Source organism: Dermacentor andersoni, chromosome 11, assembly GCF_023375885.2.
Source record: "Dermacentor andersoni chromosome 11, qqDerAnde1_hic_scaffold, whole genome shotgun sequence".
Taxonomy (NCBI): domain Eukaryota; kingdom Metazoa; phylum Arthropoda; class Arachnida; order Ixodida; family Ixodidae; genus Dermacentor; species Dermacentor andersoni.
Genome location: NC_092824.1, coordinates 99,298,827 through 99,326,586, shown reverse-complemented (window position 1 = coordinate 99,326,586; position 27,760 = coordinate 99,298,827). Strand labels below are relative to the sequence as shown.

The following is a 27,760-nucleotide window of genomic DNA, read 5'->3' as shown; positions in this document are numbered from 1 at the left end:
GTGACAATGTCCCAAAATGCCTCATAGGCGACATGCACTATATCTATGGGTCGGTGGTATATGATTGGCCTACAGTTCCGGCGGAAGCGTGTGTCGCCGTGTCTGAGACCTCGTTGAACCGATGCCGGCCAGCGGGGTCGGACAACAGTGTCGGCCGGCGGGTCGGACAACAGTGTCGGCCGGCGGGTCGGACAGCCGAGTAGGACGGCCGGGTCGGACAGCTGGGTCGCACGGCCGGGACGGTCGGCTGGGTCGGACAGCCGGGTTGGACGGCCGGGTCGGACCACCTCGCGGGGCTCAGGTAGCCGGCCGCAGTCACCGGGTCGCGTCCACAGCTGGCGGGGTAGCCCTGTGGCCGCTCACCCGAACGCTCGAGCGCCCCGGTTCCGGACCGCCAGCCCTCCTGGACCAGTGCACAGCGGAAGAGCGGGGCGAGGTAACCTCCCAGCGGGCGACAGTGTTGCTTCAGGTGTGGCGTATTGGCGCGGTCGGCGATAGCTCCTATGGGCCAGACGCCCAGCGAGGAAGCTGTTTTCCGTCGACCGCCGAACCTCGCGCACCGCTCACGCCACGGGCCACGGGCCACACTCTCGCGCCACGCTTTTTTTTTTGTCGAGGCGCCACTGCCGACGCTCCCAAGTCGGCGTCGATGATGATGATGACTCTCTTGCGGGTATTTGCCAAGATTCGTCCTCTTCGCCTCCGCACGGCGCACTCTCTTTGTATGTTTATGTTTCGCACTCCCGCATACCACATATTATAACAGTATTAAACTTGGATTATGGGGCTGTGCGTGCCAAAACCACAACTGGATTATGAGGCACGCCGTAGTAGCGGACTCCGGATTAATTTTGACACCGTGATGTTCTTTAACGTGTCCAAAAATCTAAGTGCACGCGCGTTTTCTATTTCGCTCCAGTCGAAATGCGGCTGCCGCTGTCGGAATTAAATCCGCGACATCTAGCATTGCCTTAGCCGCAAAGCTACCGCGGCGGGTACAGAACTGTTGATTTGACGGTCGACCGCTTCCCTAGTGTCGCCTAGACCCTGCGGTGCGCTTTAATTAATGCGGCTGTGCTTCTGCACGCCCTGCGTAATTTGTCCGCTTGACATATTTGCATGGCGTTTATTTTTCAGAAATAACAGGAACGTACTGTACCGTACCTCGAACTTAAACTTAACCAGTTTCCCCACCACTGTAGTAGAGTTTCCTTACCTTCTCACGTCACCCCCCCCCCCCTCGCCTTTGTATGGGAACTGCTTCTCCTCCCTCTTCTCTGCAGTTCTATCTACGTCCCCTCTGGAATCGCACGTTAGTAGAAAGAGAAGCGCTGCAGTTTCTGTAGTGCTTTTGAAGGGAATCACGAATAAAAATTACAGCTGTCAAGAGGCCAATGTGACGACGCCCAGGGAACTCCAGAGGGCATTGGGCACATTCGACGTGGTGGCGTCCAAACGAGTTTCTCGCGTCGCCTTTTCCTCTCTGGCTCCCTCCTGTCATGTATACAGACTCTTTGAACCACCCCATGAAACGGTATGCCAGACAGCAGCAGCAGCAGCAGCAGTAGTAGGAAAGTCGAAGAGGCAAAGAAAGCTTCGCTTAAAAAAATCGAGTGCCCTTCCACTCTGTCAAGAAGGATGACCAGCGAAGCTGTGAATGTGGGCTCCTTAATGGCGAAGGGCACCTCCGCCGCGGGTCGGCCCGGTACTGCACTATCTTCGGGATCGGCCCACCTTTGGGGAATGCTTAAAGCCTCCTTCACCTCCACCGCGTGTCGGCCCGCATTGTACTATCTTTGGGATCGGCCCACGTACGGGGAGTGCTTAAAGCCTGCTTCACCTCTGCCGCAGGTCGACCCGGCATTACACTATCTTCGGGATTGGTTCACGCATGAAATAATGTTGGTCTATGTCCACGGAGACGAGATCAGCCAGAACATAGCCATAAACAGCTTCGCTGTATATTATAAGAGAGAGGGAGAGAGAGAGATTTGAAACGCCAGCCGCCCGTACGATTGAACGTATCACACTGGTCACGTCGATGTCGAATCTGCGGCCGCAATGTGACCGGGCAGTGGGCACGGACAGCTCGGCGTGCCGCAAGCGCGAAAGGGAAGCACGGCGTTTGTGGCCGCCAGCCTGACAACCGGACACCCGCCGGCCGCTGTCGTTTTCATGTGGAAACGAGACGGCATGACGGACGTCGAGGAAAGGTTTTGCTGGAGAGGGTTCGCGTAGTGAGAGGGAAGAGGCAGTGCTTCAGTTTGCCTCACATACAGTACGGCGAGAGAGCCGCGTGTGAGAACGTCGCTACCGGAACTGCCGGTGGCGTGGAGCAAATAAGAGGACGACTGAACGAAACGAATACAAGAAAAAAGGAAGGACAGTCAGAAGGAGATGGAAGCTGAGGGGGAAGGGAAGGGTGACGGTTTTCACCGCGCAGAAAGAAAACAAAGCGTAGAAAGAAAACGCTGAACAGACGGCCCCTGCTGCGTTGTCGTACAGTTCCCCGCCGGCTCGGACAGCTCCATTCTCATGCAGAGGAGACCCCGCCAAAGCGACGAACTGAACACAGCGCGCACGAAGAGGTCACAGTTTTTTGGGGGGGAGTGAAAGTCGTCCGTATATACGTACCCGCGTGCAGGAGCCTCAGCGTGCTCGTGTGCTTGGCGCTTCGGTGTCTAAAAATGGCCACCGACTCCGTTGCAGGCATGATAGCGATCGCAACGGCTTCCTACTCGTCGTTGTTGTCTGCTCGTTATTATTATTTCTTTCTATCTGAGCGACTGCAAAGCACTGTGTAAGTGTCTAAATTAACGGCGGCTTAATGGCATGCCCTAGAATGGAGCTCCGGGAGGTACAGCGCAGACACTGTTTCCAGACTGTGCCCAAGCAAGCGGCCGGTTGTTGTTCATCAACACAACTTGATAAGATAGGTTTAAATGGAAGAACGTTGTGAAGAACGACGGCTCTGCACTAAGAACCAGTGCCGCTTATAGATGATGTTAGTGACGGCGCTGGGCTTGCTAATAGAACGACATACTGCCACAATGGCATCTCTAACCAGCATCACGAGGAAAAGTAATGCGATGTGAAGGCAAAAACTAAATAAAACTTTGAAATAATAGAAACGTCAAACGGGAACTGCTTGCTTTCACAGATAATTTGCGTTGTCCGGCCGTACAAAGCGCCCGAACTTATTACGAAGCGAGGTAATGCTCAGCACGAAACTTGTTCTAGTGAATTTGGCTTGAGTTATGCAATTTCTTGAAATTGGTAATAAGTACCAATGTTCCTTTGTGTACTAACGATAGCGTTACTAACGGTACGCCTAAGCAATTCTTTTACTACGAAGCATTCTCTGGTTGAAAAGCTATAACTTCTTTCCCACTACGGCAATGAAACCACAAAAGGGGACATTGTGTTTTGATACAATATGATTTTTTAATTTATATAACGCGTCTAACTTGTTTCGCAGATCGGATTTACACGGTACGGTACACATAATGAAAGAGCTTGGACTGAGTGTCCTTGTAAACGACATCAGCTAAGCAAGGTCCAGAATCTCATAAAATTAGAAGGCGACACGGGAAGGTACTTGATGGCTAAAGGGCAAAACCTACGTCAACTAGTGTCACAATGCGGGGTTTATGGTTTGCCACCTTGGAATACTATCGCAGCGCAAACATGACGCGGGCACGGGAGGGAGAGATTTATTATGATAGAGAATCTGGGAGGTCGGCCTGAATCAAAGTTTTGACCTGCTACTCATCATTGGGGAAGGGAGACTCGAATAAAAAGAGAGAGGGGGGAGAGGTGTTGAGGGCGAATATGGTAATGAGTGAACTTAAACAGCAAAGAACTTCGAATTCGCAAATCTGGACCGCTTTCGTGCAAGAAATTGATGCGAGCCGTTAGAACATCATCGCTGACAAGAAGGACATGAGAAGTTAACGTGAACACATAGGCACGACGCGGTGTGTGTGTGTTCACGTGACCTTCTCGTGTCCTTTTTTAACATTTTTTTTTGCGCGACGCTATAGTGTTCCAAGTACAACTGAGTTCTTAGAGGCACTCACTCCGTTAGTTGTCGCACATTCAACTATGAAAATCTACAAATCCATTACCGTGGCGCAGAGTTCCATGCCAATAGCCTCAATGCTCGCACGCCTACTCTCCAGGGAACAGGGCTACTCTCCAGGGAACACTGGCGCTAGAGTAGGCTCCTAACAACCCATTTCACGAGGGCATCATCACAAGATTGCGTTGGAAAACCGGTGCCTTCTGAAATCTAATTACGCGGCTAAAGACGAATTCTTCACTTCAAGAACGCAGTAGAAGAGACGCAATCGAACGTTTCGTGGGAACGAAGTGCCTTTATTGTAACAAATTTAGGTTGAATTTCGCGGCTGTTTCGCGGACGCTCAGATACAACAATGGAAATAAAGGAAACCGGAATAAAAGAGAGAGAGATAAAAAAAACTATTTCTATGGTAATGCGTGGCGCTAAAGTTAAGCAATACTAAACAATAAGCGCGCAGTATTTCCTGGTAAGTACAGGGCCTTGCAGTTTTAATTAAAAGGCTGCGCTAGCTGTGCAAACACTGCTTGCCGAGGTGATTTATTCGCTTTTGCGGGTACAACTTTAGGGAAAATGTCAATGAATACGTAATTACAATTACGCTAATTACCTTTCCTAATATTGCGATAATGGTGCGCGTTTTTACATATATTATTATGCTTATCATCAGCAAATCAAATCATCGATGCCCAGTGCGGTAATTTCTCATTCAGAGGCGAGAAACGACGCAAAGACGAAGTCCCCAGGCGTGTTTTGTGTTGCTAGCATACTCTTTATTAAAATTACTGATAGTTTCGCGTTGAAGGCTCTGGACAATTAGATTATAGTCAGAATTTTCGTCACTCGCACGACTTGATAGGGGCGGAAACATGAAGAAGAGTAAATTTCAAGCGCGTCATTCAACTGCAGATTCAATGCTAACGCATTACCGTCGACAGTCGGCATGAGATGGGTACCGCCACTTTTCTTTGTTTTTCTTTCTGTTTTTTTTCTTTTTTTTTTTTGCTATGGTAACGCCGTTGCCTGGCGGAGGTGCGGCACCATTCACGTCATGCTGCATTTCCAGCAATGCAAAGAATTCGAGGCATTGAGCGAAATACTTGGCTCCAAATCAATGAATGCGAAATAAAGGTTGATTGATTGATTGATTCATTGATTGATTCATTGATTGATTGATTGAACAGCTAGACACAAACGGGGAAGAGGAGTTTCAGAGGGAATATGGCACACGCGTTTTCTTAAAGCTCGAAGTGACAATAGTATTCCCGATATTGTTTTATTCACGATCATCATCAGCAGCCTATATTTATGTCCACTGCAGGACGAAGGCGTCTCCCACTGATTTCCAATTATCCTCCTCTTGCGCTAGATGATTCCAACTTGGGCATGCTAATTTCTTAACTCCATCCCTCTATCGAATTTTCTGCCATCCTATCTTCGGTGCTAGACTGCGCTTCCCTGCCCTTGGCACCCATTCTGTAACTCTAATGGTCCACTCGTGCGCGAACTCACCGCGTCTTTCCTCCCACAACTCTTCTCTACCTCATCTTTCTATTGCCCCTTTCCCGTTCTCCACACTCTCAGAAAAATCCCGGGGAAAACGGGAGTAACTGCGCCGTTAGTCCTAAAAAGGGCGCTTTCGTCCCTCAAAGGACTAACTGCATGAATGTGCGTGCCGTGTGCAAATTTCGGAGAGTAAGTGTTTAGTCCCTGCTCGGAAAGAGAGCAATGGGAGGACGAACGGCAACAGTTACTCCCCAGGCGTGCACTTCGCTGTTTTCGTCCGTGTCATGGAGCGATGCGGCGAAAACGGTATTGTCTATAAATCGTGAATGGTTCGAAGTTCGTGCATTGTCTATTGAACTACATGCAAAGCAGCACCTTGCCTCTTCGTGAGAAAATTACGTGAAACTTAAAACTGCAGAATGTGAAGAAGCATGCCCTTCGTGCGCACCCCATAAGTGAGCGATACACATTAAACGCGCAAGTCATTGATAGACGGCTAGATTTTCTTGGTCAACAGTACCTAAGTTCCTTCCGTTTCAAGGAGGTTGCGAACTGAAGCGATGTGTAGCTCAAACGGCACAGGCTAAGCGACAGAGAAATTGCCCTTCTCTGTCGTCTTCGGTGCCCCGTTTGAGCTCGCTACACGTATACATGGCGTAGTGCCTCAGTTTAAATTACCGTAAAAATACTCGGGCTGATTTCTTTTCGCAGTCGCTTATGGTTGCAAGTACACTCAACGTTAGGCTCTCACTGCATAGCTTGCACAAAATACGGAGTCACTTTTATATTGCCGCACTTGCGTTCCCATGCTTAACCTTGTCTAAATATACCCTCTGTCAAGCAAGCTGCGTAGTGAAGTGGTTAGCGTACCTGACTTGAGACCGAAATGAAGTGAGTTCGGATCCTGCTCTTTGGCACGTTTTTTTTTTCAGCTCATTAATTTTTTTTATTAGGATATAAATGCCTAATTTAATTAATTCCACTTTTGCGGATCATCGGAACGAATTACAGTTACTCCCTTGAGGACCATCGGGCAGGGGCAACTGTTAGTCCCCGAAGGAGTAATCGCATGGGGAGTAACAGTTCATCCCATGTCAGTTCGTCCGCAAAAGGACTAATGGTTGTGGCAAATCAGTTAGTCCCCAAAAGGACTAACCTCCCTACCCCTTTTAGTCCTTTTTTTCTTAGAGTGCAGTGTAGGGCCAACTAGACGCATTTTTGGTTAGCATGCCTGCCTTCTCTCTTTTTTTCGTTCTCCCTAATAGTTCACCGGAGAGTGCTCTACGAATTGCGGGTGGCCTGCCCAGCCGCATTTTTTTTTTTCGCCTAATGTGGACTAGAACATCGGCCATCCCCGTTTGTTCTTTGATCCACACCGCTCTCTTCCTGTCTATTAACGTTATGCCAAACATTTTATTGTGGTGTCAATCGTATGGGCACTCCAGGGGAATTTCTGCCGTCACCGTGAGGTTCCGCGTATATTCAGGTACATATGCTGTATGCCACGCCCTGTTATGGTATATGCGGGTTATATTGCCACACAATTCTATTACTAAAGTTGCTCATACCAGGTCTTACATTCTTGACAACATTATTCCTCAGAATTTTGAGAACGGCAGCCCAAAAACAAATGTCATCAAACAAAGCACCGACAGCAGATGACTGTCATCTTAGACCTTCTCAGATTTAAAATGAAATATTAAATCCGAGAGCCGCTTTTCTTGTTTTTCGCGACACTGGACAAAAGGCTGGTCGACGTTGTTTCCAGGTTATTAAGACCGCTCATTCCCAGAAGCGATCGTGCTCGGGTGGAACACGGATCATCCGACGTTCGAATGGAGCTGGCGCGGAGCGTTTGACAGCCGTCCCGCCTGTCAACGAGGGGAGCCGCGTCAGCCAAGTAGGCGAGGCAGCGAAGGGCGAGACGTCATAGAGACGTAACAGAATGACGAAGAGTTAGACATATATTTGCACTGCAATGACGCGGCGTGTGTGGTGTCCTGCGTTTTCGCGCCGCTATAGTTTCGTTCTCCAATAACTGCCATAATTTTTTTAACTCGGGGATGACACGCGCTCCCCTCTTCTCCTGTAGAGTGCTCCATTGAATCGGCTTTTGACAGCACTGCCTCAGTGTGTACGTGTCAGAGTGTCTAGTTCCACGAAACTGCCAGAACAGGTTTTTGATGGGGTAAGTCTTCTTTTTTTTCTCACGCCTGAAGCCACACTGCCGTTGGAGCGCGTTTTCAATTGATTGCATTAAAAGATAATAGCATTTCTTACTTCTTGAGCTCACGGGGACTTTAGGCTGAATAGCGCAATTACTGGGCTGACGGCTATCCAGAAAACCAATAAAGAAGAAGGAGAAAAATGTTTTCCGTGAGTACTCCTTCGAAAGCAGAAAGAAGAGCTACGTCGAAGATAGCGCGCCGCTAACAACCGAAACTGTTGTTTTCAAATTAAGAGGTTCAGTGATTGAGGAAACAAAATATACTGGAAGCTTCATGTTGCTGTGGCGTGCAGTTCGTATCATTCATGCGGAAAGCTTCTTTTTCGTTTTTTTTTTTCTGCATGCATCCTGTAAGCTTACGATGTGCCTAGGCCATAAATGTCCAATTGAAAAACAGTAGTAAGAAGAATAGAGTTTCGTGGCGTGTATTCTCATTTCTTTTTTTTTTTTTCGGAAGATGTATAGCTGACGTAATTTTTAAGTTCGCTGTCGAGGACACGAGTTGGCGCACAAGAAAAAGCCATAAACAATTTGGGTTTTTATCAGAGTAGTTACTAACCTTCCTTAATGATGTAAAATGAATGAATAAAGGCCAAAAGGTACTTTTGGTACCCGTTAATCATATTTTTTGCTTTTGCTTGTAGTTGAATGAAAACATGCGACATGGCAGAGATTTCTCAGTAAAAATAATCGCTAATTTTCCACTTCACTTGAAATTTCACGTTGGCCGTGCTTACCGCAACAATATTGCTGTAGGAACTTTCGGTATGCAGGGAAAAATGACTATTTGAAATAAAAAATTTTATTAATTGCATTCATGGCACGTTTTCAACGAGAAACTGCATCAGTGCACACATGTGCAAGGAACGTTAGTACGGTTCATGTTAAGATAAAGCAATATTTCATTCTCAGCTTATAAGCTATAAGCATGTGTAAAAATCCGATTAATATCGTAAACTGACGCATAAGCTTAAAACAACGTTCTTTGCTGGTTACGATGGTTACGGCGAAATTCTTTTAGATAGGTATGACCAGAGTGAATTCAGTTTTATTACAGATAAATAACTCGGACTTCCTGGCCGATACAATATAAGGATTCATTTCGCTCGATTCTACACCTGTCATATACGCGCTCTTGACCACGCCATGCTGATAATAACATGGGGGGGGGGGGGGGGGGGGGGAGTGGTGATCGAATCATCGACGAAGCATGAAATAGAATCGTTAGGTTCTCACGACGCGCTTTTTTTTACTACTGCAACAATTTCATATCTCGAATGTCATCTTACCAGCGTTCGCAAGGAATAAATAGATAAATAAATAAATAAATAGTCAGATTATTTTGGCACTTGCTCTGTCTCCCAGTCGCCATCATTGCTCCGCACAAACTCTTCACTGCAGTGCATGGATGAGAACGGTGAAGGTATCTTCGCGAGCAACATTAGGGAGCCCCCTCTCTATCCCGTTTCTTTTTGTATTCTTTGTTTTGTTCACACTCGGGAACGTGGCTGTATGCGTTGCAAGGCTTCCGACAGGTGGCGCCACGTACTAGTGCGTACTCTGAAACCTTGAAGCAGGAAGTCTGTTGTATGCGCGTGAAAGACGACGCTATTGTGCGCGCCCTTTCCAACTACCTTTTTTTCTTGCTAGAGCGAGCCAGCAACTTCCTCCTCTTTCGCTTGCTTCGTGACGTCAGAGCGCGGTGCAAACTGGCTCCACGTCAACGTTGCCGGGATGGTGCCGCCACCTGTGAGAAACGAGAGGAAATGATGTTACGCTGCTACAGGAAGGAGAAAATGTGGCGGTGGGGGTGGAGGAGGAGGTTAATGTCATGGCAATTTTGCGAGGAAGTAATTGCTGCTAGCACATCACCACTAATTTGTAAATTGTCATTGAAGGAAAAAAAATGCTATTAGTTAAAGCCAATGATTTTGTGAGTGCGTTGCTACAGGATGCTCTCGTAACACATAATGTACTAGCTCTCGAAAGAGCATGGATGACGACTACTGGTTGGAGTCGAAGTAGTGCGCATGTACCTTACATCCGACGTTGCAGGTGGGCAACATTTTTGCTTCGTAAAATCTCGCCTGCTGGTGGCAGAATATGTATATGCACTTTTTGTAGGTGTGCTCGTACAGACAGCAACAATGCGTTTAATGTAGACAAAGGCGAAATAACGTTTCAACCGCAGTAACCGCCAGCATCATTTAGTCAGCATATTGATCAATCAACCAGTTCTTATCACTTAACATCACATGACACAATAATAGTGAAATTGCGCATTTTTAATAGTTGAAACTAAGCGTTTAACTAAGCGTTTAGGAAAATAATCCCGTTCCGTTTGTTGAAACTTGGGGATTTCTTTTACGTTTCCTGAAGCGTATTGTGGACGATCAGCTTATAAGATTGTGCAAGGATATCAAGCGAGTAACTTAAGCAGGGAAATTGCGTCATAGTGGAAATCACTTTTAATTCTTTTGGCTGACTTGAATTCAGAGATTTCAATCGCTAATCGCTACGAGATTATTTGTGGCTCATTCGCAGTGTGAATTGATTAATAGCCGGCCTCCGTTTTCAGTGCGCAAAAGACCTTGAGTACTGCATTAGTAACATTGATGGAGCTGATTTTAATTAGCATACCCGCTGTCCCATCGCACCATCTCATCTCCGGCATCGCCCTTCAATACACTACATAAGTCATGAAACACTGCACTCAAGTCATGAAGCAAACAGTCCAAATACGTACGTCTCCGCACTGCGTATATCACTCTTCTGCCACATTTCGTACTGCAACAAGCTGATTGCAAGGATAGGGAGTTTAAGTGCATTGAAGGAAAGCTTTAGCTTGTGGGCAACTCAAACATCGAATTCATTATTTTTTACAATACTTAGTATTGTTCATCGAAGCTGGTTTTCATGTGTAAACTTAAAAATGCGTAAATGATTAAGGCATGACATTGCATATATTATGTAGCTCCATAGCGTTGTAAGAAAATGAATGCAGGTGTACTTAATAAAATACGCTGGGATTTTGTGCGTGCTAGAAGGCCCTGCTTGTTGTCAAAGCACATATAATGATTTCGTTTTTGCTCTTTTAGCTCTATTCCGGCAATGTCGTTTCTCTCTCTCTCTCTCTTTTCTTTTTTTTTTGTGCTGATTAGGAAAATATTGGATAAAGTCTCAAGTACAAAGAGAGAATAAATATCGAATCGACATGCTTACTATTCCTCCAGCTGTTTTTCTTGCCTCCTATAAAGACCATGCTCATGCCTTCACAGTCATTAACGTAACGAACAACGTCACACTAGATATAGTAATAAAATTTTTGAATTTGGATATACTCTTATCGTGAATATTTTTGACAAAGGCAGATCCCATTTATAGATTGGTTTACTACAAATTCCAAAATATGTTGGAAGAAAACACGACAAAGGCGCTGCATGTCCCTCTGCAAAACGATGATGAGCTACATTTGATAGAAGTTCGGTAACACCTAGGCAGATGCAGCGCCAGACTTTATTGTAAGCCCGAAAATTCTTACGTAAATATGCTTTTTGCTGGTGTCACCAAACAAAGCACGCAACATGATTGTAATGCGAGAAATCTACTGTCACTGCGACAGCCACTACCAGGCATGTTGATTGTTTCAACCACCGCTGAGCGAAGTGCTGAAAGGTTTATTGTATGCCTGCATCCACTATAGAATATCACGTCTTCAGCTGTAGCGATTAAAATATTAGCACTTCCTGCCTGTCGTAAACGAAGACCAAAGCCGTTCCCTATTACCTTTCTCAATCATATACCATACACACTTAAACAGAAATAACTTTTTAACAAATAGACATCATCAGCCTATATTTATGTACACTGCTGGACGAAGGCCTCTCTCAGCGGCTTCCAATTACCCCTATAGTCTTGCACTAACAGATTCCAAATTACGCCTTAACAAATACTAATTGCCACTAAAATACTAATTTTCCCATGAGAAATCTAAGTGTACCTGCGTAAGTCTGATTTGACTCTTTTTTTTTTAAAGGCACTCCGAGATGAAACACACCTTCGAGTAAGCTGCATTGGGTTTTGCTCCCACAAAGGCACTGCGTAATTAATAAAGTACGCTATCGCAGCGTTTGAGAGAATAAACCGCAATTCATAAAACTCTCACAATGCGGTTCCGATATAAGAAGGTCATTGGGTACCCAAAATAAATATGATCTGGCTCGTAGATTTTTTTCTTGGGCTTTACCGGATCAACCCATCAGCGCCCGGTGTACGTGTGAAAATGTAGCAACATTTTTACTTCTAACTAAAGAATATACATACCGTTGTTTTTAGTACGCCATTTTGTTACCGTGGGGTCGTGCAGAGACGAACTCACTGTAGTTTTTTGTCAGCGGTATGACGTTTTTGATCTATTCGTCGACAAACTTGGATCACTGTAGACAGGTAAATTATTATTTTAATGTTCTCGCCAATTTCACAGAATATGTAAATTATTAGAACAGAAAATGAAGGTTAAAGTTCCATTGTTTTGAAGTTCGAACAGAAACACCATCGCCGGTATCTCATTGTGACGTAATGAATTTCAAAGTATCTTGTTTTATTCTCTTTTTCCCTATTTGGGGCCGTTCTGGCTCAGAAGGGGAGAAAGTGCCTGAAACTCATTAAGCTCAGTAGTTGGCTGTTTTATAATACCATTGATTCCATCTTATCTAGGCACTAGCAAGCGCTGTCGAAGTCGATGATGTGACGGCTGTTCGGTGCAGGATCTTCACGGAAGGGGTCGCATTTTTCGTGTTTTTGGCTTTTCTGGATTACTAAGTCTGTCCCGCGTAAAGAGTGGCTGTTTTGGCATTGTAGAAACTTAAGCCTAAATATTTTTCTTATTTATTGTTCTATTAATACACATGCGAAACGCTGCTGAACTGATGTGAAAGAAGTACTACTAGCTGCTGGAAGCCGAACACTGCGATTTAGGGCTTGGACTTTCTTATACAAAAATTGCTGAACGTCCACAAATTACAAACAAACGAACAAATGACGCTAAGTTCACAAAGCCATAAGTTCGTTCCAGAAACTGACACCCCAGTTCTGTAGATTGTATTTGTGTGAGAGACTAATGCGGAGACATGTGACACATTAGGATGGCCACATTGTTTGCTCCCGCCGCGCAACAGTGCTATCCCCATCTTGGTGGCACATCTCAATTATGTGCGGTTTGGACGTCCTAAACGATCGAGCTCACGCGTTACCTAGATATTTTTTTTTTATTGCAGAGTTAGAGATGTCATAAGCATGACGAGTCAAAATTTTCTTAGATTTTCTCATTTCCGGCAACTTGTGAAAGCATTAAGATTTAAATAATGATATAAAAAAAGAAGACGTCAACAAATACCATATATCCAATTCAGTGTGTGCCAAGCAAAACAATTTCCCGAACAAGGCCGACAACAATCCAACCAAGACCGAAATGCAAAGGAAGATACGGAAGCGTTAAACGGCCTTTGTAGTTGATGCACTGACGAAGACAAGCCTCCTTGTCGAAACATTGGCTCCAGTGACATTTTGAGTTCGGCCACTCCTATTTACTTCGTCGGCATAAGGATTGACGATTTGGGTTCATCCGGAAGACTTCGAATTTCGGGGTCCTCAAATATAATGACGTTACCGCGCGCTGAGTACACTCGCGAAAAAAGAAACAAAGAAGAAAGCAACTGAGAAACTTGAGGCGTTCGTCGTAACCACAAAGTGCTCGCGCAACTCGCTCGTCAAGGTCAGTTTCCCTAAGAAGTGTTCAAAACGATTTGCCCTTAGTAATTTAGGAGCTGTAGCTAAGTCTACACTTCTTCAGCATGGGCACAATCTCCTCGCCGTGCACCCGCAGGCGGCGCAAAGCCGATGGAATGACGCACCCCGGACAACCCTCGACCGGGCGTCGATTGCCATGCTTGACCTTGTAGACGCGGAGAGAATATTTGTGAAGCCATTAACAGCCTGCGAGAAGACTTGCTCTTATTGCTTTCATTTTAACATGTAATTTCGCCTTTCAACAGAACTTACTCGATAGAAATAGGGTATAAAATTAAGCCAGTGGGTTCAGGTTCTTAATCACGGCAACTCAAAAGGGACGGCAACACACAGAAGAGTGATGTACACAGGGCAAGCGCTGAAATAACAGTTGTCCTTTTTTTACTCTGTTTGTTTGTTTGTTTAGATTTAGAAGCATGGGAAGGTAGAACAGTTGTCCTGTGTGCTTCTTTTATATATGTTGCCGTCCCTTTCGCGTTGTCGTGATAATGACTATAGCAAGGTGTGGAACGTGTATGATGAACAACGACGACGACGATGATATTCACAAGAACACTGCTGCTGCTGCAGGAAAGCGTTACCGTGCAGCGAAACATTGCTCACGACTTTCACTACACCAGCGAGTCAATCCACAGTAGCGTCTGAGGTCGCGAGCCGAAAGATGAAGGCGGAAGAGCCAGTAGCGTTGGACACGTATGAGCTGTTATTTTCCTACCATTTACCCTCCCTGCATCTCTCTCTCTCTCTCTCTCTCTCTCTACCATGTACCATAGTGTCCATGTGCGTCCTCCCACCACGTGGACTCAGTGCTCACTCTCTTCCTCTTTTCATTCCCGCTTTCCCTTACACCCAATGTGTAGGGCAGCAAAGCGGACGCTCGTCTGGTTTACCTCCCTGCCTTTCATGTCTTTGCTTTCTCTTCACTTCTCTCACCACGGGTGCTCGACACTACTTTGGTGGCAAGGAAAACCTCAAGATATCACGCATATCCTTTTGAAGAAATCGCTGAGCCCCTAGTTTCCTGAAGAATAAATGCCCGAGACGGAACTGTCTCTTTACGTACTGTACTGGACCTACTTACTTTTGCCAGCATCCAGTGCGAACGTTGAAAGGGGCTCTCAATGCTTAGTACCGTAAATTGAAAAGTGCCCGCCGCAATGAGTGATCCCAACATAGGTAAATATGCACGGGTAGCATGTTATAGCGAATCGTAACGGGGATAATTCCTTCTGAACGTGTAAATGTTGACTGTAAAAAACGTTCCTGCGGCTTATTGTCTTTTCGTGTTGTTTTCTTTTCTTTCTCTGAAAAGTTCTTTTTAGCGTACAGGGCAACCTAAAAGGTGAGCTATTCTAGAAAGGCCGGAATACTCTTCATTTCACATTACAGACCCCTTAAAAGAAAGTGCGAAGGAAATAGTCAAGTTTGATTTATATTTTGCACCAAAATAAATTCAGAAAACGCAGAACCCTCAGTATAACATTCGGCCATATTGGATCGTCCCGTCTGATATATTTCATTTCACAATACTCCGATATCTTGCTATTGTCGATTGGCCGAGTTATACAGTAAATGCGTTACAGAAAGAAGAAAAAGAAAGAAAGAAAAAGCAATTATCGAAAAATTAGTGCTAACTAATTTAAGACCTGAATGATGAATCTTGAGATTAACACTTTTTCTTTTAAATGGAAGAAACGTGACCAGAATCGGCTCACTAGCGGCCAAGAAAAAAATTATTACTCTTTTGGATTGGATTAGGGTACAGCGGGTTGCGAATAGTAATTTTTGAGAGACAATTCGAAAGAGAATCGAATGGGGCTCTTGCATTGCCCAGGGGGCGCTGCGAAAAAGGTGCTAAAAAGCGCCCTCAGTCCTAAAATGGGTCGTACCAAGCTCGGTCGTCTGCTTCGGAAAGCACGTTTACAATATAGACCCGCCACTTTCGGTTGTGTTGTATCACGGCCTGCAGCGAATATCGGGCGCCGAAGATTTTTTCAGGAGTGGCACGCTGCGTAAAGGCAAGAAATTATGCAGTGCCGAATACGTGTATGCCGTTCAAGAATTAAGCGGCGAAGTTTTAGCGCGGTGTCAATCGCAAGTGAAGCGAGTCGCGTACGAAGTGGAACTTCAGGTAAGGTTTGCACGCTGCTAGATTCAGGCGCACAAACACGAGGAAATGCTTCCTATAAATGAATCCACAGCAGCGATAAGCAGACATCATGTGTACGGAACTGCTTGAGCACACGACGGTACGCGCCGCGACGGCAGCGGTCTTTCAGCATGCCGCGATGTACGAACTGCTCGAGCGCACGATCGTACGCGCCGCGACGGCAGCGGTCTTTCGACATGCCGCGAAACGCTGGGTCTCTTGCAATCTTTGTTGACTGCATGCCGCTAAACAAGTAGTTATGCCTGCGTTGTAGTAGCGGCCATCTGTCCCCTTTAGTAACTGGTAATAAGTGATGCAATGCATATGAGCTCGCACGTACGTGCGAATCGCGCTGCAGCGCGAGCTCGTGCGCTGCTCGCTTGATGTAGCTTTTAATGACAACGCTCGAAAATCGATCTGCTGTAATCAATACTATCTTGCTGCGCTGCCTCAACATGCTGGCTTGAGGTCAAGTATGAGCACATTTAACTCTCTAACCTGTGCTGCTCGTAGTGGGGTAGTGAATTGTCACCGAATCAGCCCGGCCATCTGTGGTCATTTGCACACACCTGGGCCCTTCACCACTTCGCACCGGTCGAATTGTTAATTGTCGCTGTGGCCGGGTTTCGAATCGTGAATCACCAGCCATGCCTGCTGCTATGTCGGTCTGCCGTCGGGACTGTAGGTGCAAAAGACCAAATTTTAGAACGCAGATCTATAATCAAGCAAGCTTAGACAGGTGAAGCAGTCAGCATGGCGCGAAGTTTCGCTTACCCAGCGCGACGAACTGCAGTTATACAGCGCGCCCGACGCTCCGCTTCGTGAGGCCTTGAAGGGAAACGATAGAATCGGATGTTGGGATTCAAGTCTTCTTGTTCATGGCAGCCCACGACGCAGCAGTATCGACGGTGATGCTTTTTCGATGCTGAGCTAGGTCCCTCCGGATCGGCGTCGCCGATTCCTTCTGCTTCCAGCATTACGTCCCACGGCACACGGAGAGTCCGTTTTCGTTAAACTATAGGCTGCGACCAGCTCGCAGCGTGGTCGGCGTGGTCTGTGAGAAGTGACGAGCCTTTTCGCACTCGCAACAGGGCAGAAAAAAGTGCGAATCGACGCAAAACTCGGCCTAGAAACGTGCTTCGCCACAGCCAGGGCTCAGTACGACCCAAGCTGGTACGACCCAGATGTCGTTTCCCGCGCCGCCACCAGGCGCCGCTACTATACATAAAACTCCAGCGCAAGACGCCCATAGTGCCAGAAGAGAATCGAATAGAATGCTTTTCGAGCAGTTTTGGAATAGTGAACAGTCCGTTTGCACAACTGATGTAAAACGATGTTCGCATCCCAGTATTCAGAACGTTGGCAAATTGTTGTAACTACATTGCACGAAATAAAGCGTTGTTTATTAAAAGCGCAAATGGAGTATTAGCAACAAAGTTGTTTGTTCGCATGACTCGTTGGAGAGGGTCAAAGCCTGCTTCAATACGTTAGTTCTCACGTTTAACGTACGCTTGCTCCAATTTTATGCGAGGTTGCGCAAAGTTGTCTTTTTGATACATTCGCAAACTATTTGGGGAATATTCGTATTTACCAAAAGTGAGTATCCGATTCCTTAATAGAAAGTTGCGAATATTTGCAAACCCCAACTAAAGATTCGGCGGGTACGAGGCAGGCAGAATCGCCCGCACTCTGTAGCGCAATACCTGCGAATTAGCTGCACGGCGTAACCACGCTTACCTCGCAGTACCAAGGTTCTCTTCCCGTCGCACTGACCGTCACCAACTGAAAACGCAATACCTTTCTCCTTACCTGCCCTTCTACCTTGCTCTACTTCTCTCTAGAGTTACCAGGGGTGGGTGGAAGGATGCTATGAACGTCCCCTTTGAAACGCGGAAACCAAATCTTATCATTATTTTGACTAATGTCCTACCTCTCTGCAGAAAAAAAAAAATACACTAGAGGAATTCTCAGCATCAAAGTTTCTGACTCGTCATTGGGAACTTTCTTTCTGTACGCCTCCGTTGTTTTTTGTCTCCCTATGCTACCAGACATGCTATAGTAGCGCCATCAACTGGAGTGTTTAAGCAAAGCGGCGGCGAGGAGAACAAGACATCATTGCCTCCGGCGTGCCACCGAAGCTCGGAGGCTATAAAAAAATGGCGCCGTGTTTAGAACAAGCCGCCAGATGACGCTACCTTCGCGCATCGCGGTCGTAGTAGGGAATAGCGTCAGGTTGCTTTTCCAGAATGATCTTGGCCGCATGGAAGTCATCGCGGTGCCATGACAGAAGTGATCAACACAATACCGCAACAATTCTGCCCAGCGTTATGCGGTGCTATGAGGCGTCTCCCCCCCGTGCACACAGAACCACAAATAAATCTCCACTAATACTACATCCGCATACCCGGAAATGTTTATTCGTCTCCGTGTTACCACCATTGCTGCTCGCTCTGTACGGTGTGCAGCTCAGAGAGTCACGCAGATCTTCCCGAACCACTGCCCTGGTCAGTTGCCCACAGGCAGGAAATGTGATTGCCTATTCCCACTGGAGGCCCCTCGGACTCATGTTAATGGTTTCCGTCTCCGAACATATATATTATACTCGTCGCGTAATTAAAAAAAATAAAATAAAATTTTGTAACGTTTAATTTCAAAGGGGTATTGACATGCTATTTTAGACATTATTATTATTATTATTATTATTATTATTATTATTATTATTATTATCATTATTATTATTATTATTATTATTATTATTATTATTATTCACTAAATGAAAGACCTCGGCCTCTAAACCAGAGAGCCGAACCGAAACGTTGCTGCTCTGGTTTTCGTTCCGGTTCCGCGATGATGGTTCAGTTATGGTTCAACTATGGAGCGAAAAAAAAAATAACGGTTCAAATCGGTTTGAACCGGTTCTTTTGCATGACGAACGAAAAATATAGTAAAACAGCATGAGCTTCTACAAAAAGTCCACGGTGCTCCTGAGCTGCACCGAGAGATTAGAAACGGGTACAAGTGCTCAGCCACAGGACACGCAAAGACACAAAGCTATGCGGATCCAACGCAAATGTTGGAATATCTGAGATCAGTGAAGATTTCGTGAAGTGGTTCAATAAATGCTATAAATCAAATGTGACGCGCACATTTATGTTCAGCGTTGATTCAGCGATGTCACAAGGATTAAGGCGATTTATGTCGAGGAAGAAGTGGTGATGAGATGTATAATAACAGATAAGTACGACACATGCGTATGGAAATACATTGCATATTCTATACCCCTGGTGTCAAGGTGACACATACCCATTCTGGAGCAGGGCGAAGGAGTCCATGCCTAATGGCATAAACACAATGGGCTAAGAATGGGTAGTCTGAATATACGAAATTTATGAAAATCATGGAAGCTCCTCAAAATTATTAAGATGACTGTGAGCTTTAGAGATATCTATGAGCCAACATTATGCTAACATGATTTATGTCGTGATATATAGTTCTGTTACGCAGAACACAGGTGTGCTCATTATCACAACTTTACTAGTCGAAATTTTCTGAAATATAAGTCAGAGCATACTCAGTAGCCGAGGAAAGGCGTATGATAAATATAGGAACTAAAAGAAATTCAAAGAAGCCGTTGAGTAACATGCCTTCCATAAAAATATATTTGTGCTTTAGATATACATAGGAGCCAAAATTATCAGTACAACATGTTGTCATAATTTAATGTTTTATTACATAAAATACAGTTGTGCTAACTGGCACTATTTTTTCAGTCAACATTCAGTACTATAGGGGCCGGCTTAATCGGTGATATAGAGCACCAAAGGGGACGAAAAAGTGCGATACAACTGCAAGAAGCACTTATTCCGCATTCTGATTTGCGATACTGACACAGTCAGCACCAGAGGTCACATTATATCAAGAGGAAGAATGTGATCCCGAAGAACTATGTTGAAAAGCAAAGACAGAGAGTGAAGCGACATTGGAAAGCCCATTGGTCATGGCAGACCAGCCACACCTAAAGACAGCTGTTTGAGGTACAACACCGAATACCTTAACTGATGAAAATGTAAGAGTAGGGTTGCAGATTAATATGCAGCAGACAAATGCCATGCCCGATAGCTTGTCAAAGGAACAAGATTTCATGATCGCCAGTCAGCCTCTAATGTCTGTGCAGGAGTAGGTTTACGTAGTTCAATGACTCACAGAGAACCCAGATCATGAGAAGGAAATTTACAGAAGATTAAATGCATTGGAGCGCATACGACAGAAACTACTAAATACTGACTGGGCGCTTACCACTGTTGTTGAAAAGAAAATGTACAATTATTGCATTCTACCGGTGCTAACATATGTGGCGGAAACTTGGAGGTTAACACAGAAGCTCGAAAACGAGTACCGCGCAAAGAGCGATGGGACAAAAAAATGTTAGGCGTAACGCCAAGAGACAGAAATAGAGCGGCGGGTCAGAGAGAAAACGGGGATAGCCGACATTCTAGTTCACATTAAAAGAAAAACATGGAGATGGTCAGGCCATGTAATGCCTAGGGCAGATAACCGGTGGGCCGTTAGAGTTACGGAATGGATGCCAAGGGAAGGGAAGCGCAGTCGTGGACGGCAGAAAATTACGTGGGTTGATGATATTAAGAAATTTGCAGGCGCAAGTTGGAATGAGCTAGCGCAAGGCAGGGATAATTGGAGATCGCTGGGAAGGGCCTTGGTTCAGCAGTGGACATAAAACTAGGATAATGATAAGGACAACCGGACAGCATGCCGATGTCTACTACCTGGTGCGGGAGTACACAGCCTTTGCCCAGCACCGACGCAAGATTATAAGTACGCTAGCCTCAACCATCCGTCCCGCAAGTTTCTATCAATGGGCGAGACCACGAGGGGAGTCACAGCACAGACGAAAAATTCTAGACTTTCTCATATAACTACTCTAGTGGTCGTCTTGGGCCATGAAATTTTAACTTGCCCTGTCTCAGTTCATCTTCCATCTCCCCTCCTTTCCAAGACGGTCGCAACATATATAAAGGGGAGGTCGTACACACAAATGAACATTGTCAACAATCCAAAACACCTTGTGGAAGCGCACCTCAAAAAGAATACGTCATTTTATTGCATCTGCTTCAGTTTAACAAACTAGTGCGATCTAGCTACCGCCCTGCAAGGAAGCGCTTCTAAACGAATAAGCATTTTGCGGTCGCTAATTGCAAACCTTCAAAAGTGCATTACTGACATGCCTGTTGGACGATGCGACAAGTCGAAAACTGTAATAACGGTGTCACCGCTTCTGTATTCATGGGAGGTTCGCGTGCATTTGATTTCATTTATTAAGCTTTTTTTGATAACATTTCAAGAAAGGTGCTGGAGCTACGTGCACAGTACCTGAAGGAGGCTCCTGTACCCTATGGTGTACAGTTGTATATCACGTAATATGGATTCACACAGATGTATTAAAAAGAGGTAGCATAGTTGCGCAACAGCCACAAATGCAGGCAATGCATGAATGAGAGGTAGTGTGGCCAAACCGAACCGAGGGAGGAGGAATAAACTTTTATTGAAGAACCAGCACTTTATGATGGCCGGGCCTAAGCCTCCCACGAAGGGACGTCGAGGGCTTGCCTCGCCGCCGCCTCGCGGGCGTGCTGGGTCGCCCAGGTTTGGTCGTCGAGGGCGGAGCTCCGCAGAGCCTCATGCAACCTCGACGAGAGAGTCGTGGTGTTAGTCTGGGTGTACTGTGCTGGGCACTCCCATAGCATATGCGGAAGTGTAGCCGGGTAAATTCCACAGCACCGGCAGTTGGGGGTAGTGTAGACGTCCGGAAATATAAGGTTGAGGCGGGCGGGTGAAGGGTACGTGTTTGTTTGTAGTAGACGCAGGGTGGTAGCCTGCGCCCGGCTGAACTTTGGGTGAGGCGGGGGGAAGATTCGGCGACTGAGGTAAAATGCCTTAACGAGATCGTTATAACTTGTCATACTGTCCCTGGTGCCCAACTCATCTCCAGTGACTCCGGCGCGGTTGACTAGGCCTCGCGCAATGGAGTGGGTGACCTCGTTGAGATTGGGGAGGTGTGGGTGGACAGGGCCGGCATGGGCCGGGATCCATGTTAGGGAGATTATGCTGTCTTTAGAGTGTGGTGCCTGGCAGAGGATGCGAAGAGCTTGGGGAGAAATACGGCCTTTGCTGAAGTTAGTAACGGCTGAGCGAGAGTCACACACTATGGTGTGACAGGTGGGATCTAAAGTGGCCAGGGCGATGGCCACCTCTTCAGCCGTCTCCGCAGTGGGGGTAGTGACGCTGCAGGCGTGGTGTAGGACTCCATCGCGTGTGGCGACGGCCACAAATCGTGTGCCATGGGAGCCGAAAATCGTTATTTTTTTCATTTTTGTTTCGCTCCAGAGAAACAGAAACCGTAACCTTCCGGTTCACTTAGTGTTCCCGTAAAAATCAGTCCATTGCTGTTTTCGGCACAGTTCCAGTTCGATACCCTGCTCCAAACCGAAATAAACATACTTAGAGCGCCGAGAATAATTTAATGTAATATCGCTTTTCTACAGCCTGTTACGCTTTTGTTTCCCAGGACATTGTGTCGTGACTTCACAACACAGTACGTGGACGTGCGGAAGATGGACACTGCGACGTTTAGACACTGATCCATATGATCAAAGATCTAACGTTCTGAAACAGAACAGTTCTGAGGAAACGGAAGACAAACGAGGTACTCGGACAGAACTGGCGCTCATAGAAAACTCACTTGCAGTCGCGTGTATTGGGCCCCGTTTATTGTAGTCTAGCCATATTTTCTTAGTTTTCTGCTGTCCTACCCTGTCGGTGCTGCTCATATAATATCAAGCTTTTAATTAACATTGTAGAAATAGCCAATAAATTATGTCCAGAGGCTGCGAAGTTTAGCATTTATTCTTTTGTTCTTGTCCAACTTCAACTTCAACTTTATTAATTCCTAACTTATTAACTTATTAATTCCCCCTCGTCATTATCTGGCGCGAAGTCGAGCTTCTGCTTTCAGTTCAGCGCGAGCACCCAAGACAACCCACAAAGAAGAAACGAGACAAGCACTGGTGCTGTGCTTCTTTGTGGCTTGTCATGTGTCTTCGCACTGAATTTTTCATCTGCAGGGACAGGGACAATCACTACGATGACGATGCATCTAAGCGTAGCTGTGTGTTAAATATAGGCCAACAGCAACACAATGTTCCTTTGGCTAAATGTGTTATAAGCAATATATACCAATGAAGCAATCTTGAAAAAAAAAACCACAGGTTGGCAATTGTATAGTTTTCTTCTTGGCGGCCTCTAAAAGGCGCCTAAGCAGACGACGCTTGCACCTGGTGGCCATCGCTATGACGGGAGTACCAGCACACCGCCTCCGAATTTTTTTCAGCGCGCCGAGGGCAACCGCAGGCGCCTGCATAACTTGGAGGTCATACCGAGGAGATGAGCTTTCTTTTCTAGGCCATGCGTCACTTCCGGTGTGCGGCAATGGCGGTGTTTTTCTTTCAGTCGCGGTAGCAGAAACGGCTATTGTTACTTACTTTTCGTGACACTTCTACTGGTATTTCAAACGTGATATTTTGCTCAGAGGCTCTTCTGCATCCAAAGTATATTAAAGCAGGCTTTCTACGCGTTCCAATAGCAGTTGGCCTTGAACAGCTTGGCTCAAGGATCACTGCGGTCAGGCACGAAGAGGGATTTTTGTAGCGATGCCACTAAGGGACATACAAGGATAAACTTTATTTGTCCAACGGTTATTGATGTTACAAAACAATAAAGAAAGATAAAGAAATATATAAGAACTGACTAAACATGTGGCTTTTCTAAATTAAATTATTCTACTACAAGCTGCAGTTTTGAAAAGATTGGGAAGTTCAGTGTACTGAAGTTTATTTTCTCGTAGATGCTGTAGCTTTAGCAGTGTTCGTAATCGCGTGCTAATGATTTAAGCAAACAGTGATTAAGTAGTGCTTTGAACGTTTTTGTTTTAAAATGTAATTGCAGGTACTGTGAAAAACAGCTACTGCCATACTTAATTCTTATGCATGGATGTATCCCTGGATGACCGCTGCCCTCTTTACGGGCTTTGAATGATCTTTACATGTGCAAATTCATGGTGGTGCAGTTTTGTTTTCTCTTTCACTCGATATAGCCATCCATTCAAGATTCTCGTGATTTTTATCTAAATTGTACTAATTTTCAACATAACTTTTAGGGTCACTAGAACTACGAACAGCTACAATGATTATGGTTAGAACTGCAATGCGCCGTTGGTCTGCAGTATTCATTAACAAATGTGAAAATGAAATACAAATTCCATTACAGCAGAAACGTAGAGTCAAAGTTAGTGTGTCTTTATGTCATCTTATTTTGCCAGATGTGTTGCTCCACTATGGTAGGTAAAAAAATCTCAAGTCACTATTTTGGATATGATAATGCCCCAGAGGAAATAGTTCCGTTTTCGAACTCAGCCGGGTTTGAGCGCAGTGTAACAAGTTTTGAGATGCGTACACGTACCAATCCGTTTTCCAGGAACTCCAGCGCCATCACCTCTTCTGGTTGCATCAAGGAATGACGCTGCCCTTTTTAAGTTACATCATTTATATTGATGTACGAGCATCAGCGTCGCTACCTCGCTCTTTTCCATTCAAGAAACACATAAAAATCAACACATAGTTATTGGGGTCGGCTCCAAACGTCTGTGGCTCGACTGTATACGGCTATTGACCGCTGCCACAGAGAGATGACGTGACACGTATACCTACCGCAGCCACACGGATTCAGAATGAGTGTTGCACGGGCAGGCTTCAGCGTACACAAAAGTCGAAACTCAGCGACCGGGTGTGGGCGCAGTGGAACAATATATCGAACAGTGGATTGGCGTGCGCACGCCACAAAAGGCGTGCCACCATATGACAAAAAAATAAATAAAAAATAAAGCCGTCAGCCGCTGAACCGTGGCCGCAGGGACAGTCGGTCCATCGAAGCTTCCCGGAAAGATCCGGGAAGAGCGGTGCGACCTGGCCACCGGAAGTCCCACATTTGAATGCCGCCGGCCGCCGAGCGGGTCGCCATTGGCCCAGCGGGCAGCGTCCCGTGACGTCAGAGAGCGCGCTTTCCGCAACGGGCCAATGGCCAGGCCGGAAGTCGCGACTGTGCCGCGAGCGAGCCACCGCGGGCGCGCGCGCGCGGTCGTCTTCCTACAGCGGGCCAAGTAGGGACGACGGTGCATGCGTGGTGCTGATGGTCGCTGAGCACTTTCCGTTGCTGTGTAAACCGCCGACTGACTGACTTGACTCGATGCCTGTGCCGTTGTTGGTGTGCCCCGTGGCGGGCTGATGTGAACAGCCCGGTGCCGGGGATGACGGACGCTTTTTGCTCGTAGACGGTGCTTCGGCCCAAGATGGTCTATAGCTGGTCCACCATGGTGCCCCTGGTCTCCTTTCTCGCGGCGCTAAGGATTTTGACCGAAGGTGAGTGCGGCGGGCAGTTTTTATCTTCGCTTCCTCCTTTCATGAGCAGCTTCCTGTTTATACCATCGACGTACTACCCCTATTGAAAAATTCTTGTGCCCCATAACTCCCATAACCAACAATCCGATATTAAACATATAGGATTCTAGGCAAAAACACGTTTTCTCCATACGCCATGTGATGTTATTGGATACAGGAGTTATGGGGAATACAGTTATTATTTAGTATCGAACGTTCATTGCGCCCTACTGCACTACAACTCTCGGTATGACCACGTAATCAGTAATTCTGGTTCGGATGTCTTCTAGACAACAAATTCCCTGCCAACGATCTGAGAGAGTTTGTATTGGTTCAGCTCTTAGCAAACCACGATCGCCGCCGACAAACCCTAGTAAGGTAACGTTCATTCGCTGGCAGTAAGCCAAGGTATTTTATATACGTTACAAAAGTGGGAAGAATGTCTTGCAGGGAGAATTCTGTGGTCAATGTTACAAATCAGAAGGCTCAAGCATTGTTTCCTAAAACATTTGTTTACACTTACGCGGTCGAAATGTTTCACGAATTGCTCTTGCGGAACGCTAAGGCTGAAACTGAGTACAAGTAGAGGAACGCACTGCTTGAATAGTGTCGAGACATATATTTACGACTGCAGTTCGCGTAACGTGCCGCTACAACAGCAGGAACAATGACGTAGTTTAGTTAAAGAATATAACGAAATTTGCGCTAGCGCCCAGTCAACCTGTTCCTCAGCGTTACAGTGTAACGTGACGTTGAATGAGTCGACAGTTTTGTGTGGACAGGTCCTGCGGCACGCGGGCGATTAAACTGATCATTAACGACCGCTCTCTGAATAAGACATGGGTTCCTATAGATCCTTTCGGTTAGAGCGGAAAAATGAACCATGGTAGGAGTTAATGTTCTACCAACAAAAAAGCGTTAGAGCCATAATGTCTTTAGTTCCAGATGCGCATGAATCAGAAGAATATCTCTTCAGTTAACTGAAAGAGGTGGAATAAAAACAATTAGTCGCCATTGCCAGGTCATAACATCGGCTAAGACAAGCGCTGTCTGAAAAAAAAAAAAGATTCACAAAGAGAAATCCACAGGAAATATTTTAATGGGGTACAAGAAAATCTACGATGAAGATCAGCAGCGCGAAAACAAAGGAAGCTCAGCATGGAGCCAACGTTTTTGACAAGTGGACTTCTCTTAGGGCAAAGTCAATTTTACTCCCGCAGTTCTTTGCCTTTAAGTCTTTGTCCTAACGAAGACAAGTGCCCTTGTCCAAACGTTGGCTTCAAGCTGACGCTGTATTTCTTGTTCGGTCGTTGTCGGTTACTTCAGGTCACCTTCTTCATGCGACCCTTTTGTATTGTTTAATTTATGAGGATATGATGCCACATAGTATAACAATGCCTCCCTTGGAGCAGTCAGCTTCCTGGACACCAGTAAACCTTGTATTGGCTGCGCTGAAAAAATAACCCCGCCTAATAAAAGCAGACATACCGTCAAAATGTTACAAGATTGGCACAAAGTGCGTTCTTCTTTTTTTTTTTTTTTGTTGGGAGGGGCATATAATTCTAGGGTTTTGCGTGCCAAAACCACGATATGATTATGAGGAACGCTGTAGTAGAGGACTTCAGATTAATTCTCTCCACCTGTGGTTTTTAAGGGGCATCCAATTCACAGTACATGGGTGTTTTTTGCGTTTCGCCTCCATCAAAATGCGGCCACGAGGCCAGGATTCGAGCTCACACCCTCGGGCTTAGCAGAACAATGCCAAAGCTACTACGCCACCACAAAGGTTTTTTGTTTTTGTTTTTTAATGCGAAAGCATTATATGCGCCATTGAGCGGAAATTCGTCGTAGTCGGCGTGACGGAAAGATGGTACCGAAAATGGCCGGCAGAATGATGGTGCCAAAAATGGCTAACGGCGGAAAGAGTGAGAACTCGTAAAAAATGTTCGGACTGACGTCAAATTTGTCAGAGACGTATCTGTAAACAAAATTAATTAATTCCTTTGAAAAGAAAATTAGATACATTTCGTTCTGGGTGGGAATAAAACCCGAGCCTCTGGAGTAGGAGACGAGCACGCGTCCCCGACGCCAAGGCGGCTCCACGGTTCTGGCTGACTAAAGGTGTGCCTAGTGTGTGCGTCATCGCACACGTGACGTCGCAGCCACCTGGTTGACTAAACGTGTGGCGTAGTACGCGCGTCATTGGGCACGTGACATCGCAGCCAACGGGAAAGAGGTGGCGCCACGTCACAAGTGTATAAAATGAGCGCGTTCATGACGTTCCAAGGTCTACAAACGGCATAAAGATTTTGCATTGCTACACGTAAGCAGTCTTAAGTGTCACTGCCGAACCTGTTTTTTAGAGCGCAGCTCTTTGGCGTCCGTTCGTGGGTTTCGCGTCGTCGTCGGCGTTGTCGTCGGCCTCGTAACCAGCTCCGCCCCCCTTTCATCCCCCCAGCGCTAGCAGCGACCGACTGATACCG

General features: G+C 46.0%; 1 protein-coding gene and 1 long non-coding RNA gene across 6 annotated transcripts in view; one reads left to right on the top strand and one right to left on the bottom strand.

Moving 5' to 3' along the window:
• LOC129386879 (uncharacterized) overlaps window positions 1–27,760 on the bottom strand; it is a 243,197-nt gene that overhangs the window by 77,882 nt on the left and 137,555 nt on the right. For all 3 annotated transcript variants that reach the window (XR_011891046.1, XR_011891045.1, XR_011891044.1), the window contains exon 3: window positions 9,449–9,561. This is a non-coding gene — a long non-coding RNA (uncharacterized lncRNA). The remainder of the gene's footprint in view (window positions 1–9,448; window positions 9,562–27,760) is intronic.
• Window positions 1–27,760, top strand: part of nompA (no mechanoreceptor potential A) — a 97,811-nt gene that overhangs the window by 8,569 nt on the left and 61,482 nt on the right. For 2 of the 3 annotated variants that reach the window (XM_055075208.2, XM_055075207.2), the window contains exon 1: window positions 24,375–25,259. In XM_055075208.2, coding sequence (XP_054931183.2) covers window positions 25,190–25,259 — 70 coding nt within the window. In that variant the 5' untranslated portion in view covers window positions 24,375–25,189. Of the gene's footprint in view, window positions 1–24,374; window positions 25,260–27,760 lie in introns of those variants that run through there. The other variant, XM_055075206.2, reaches the window with a different exon arrangement.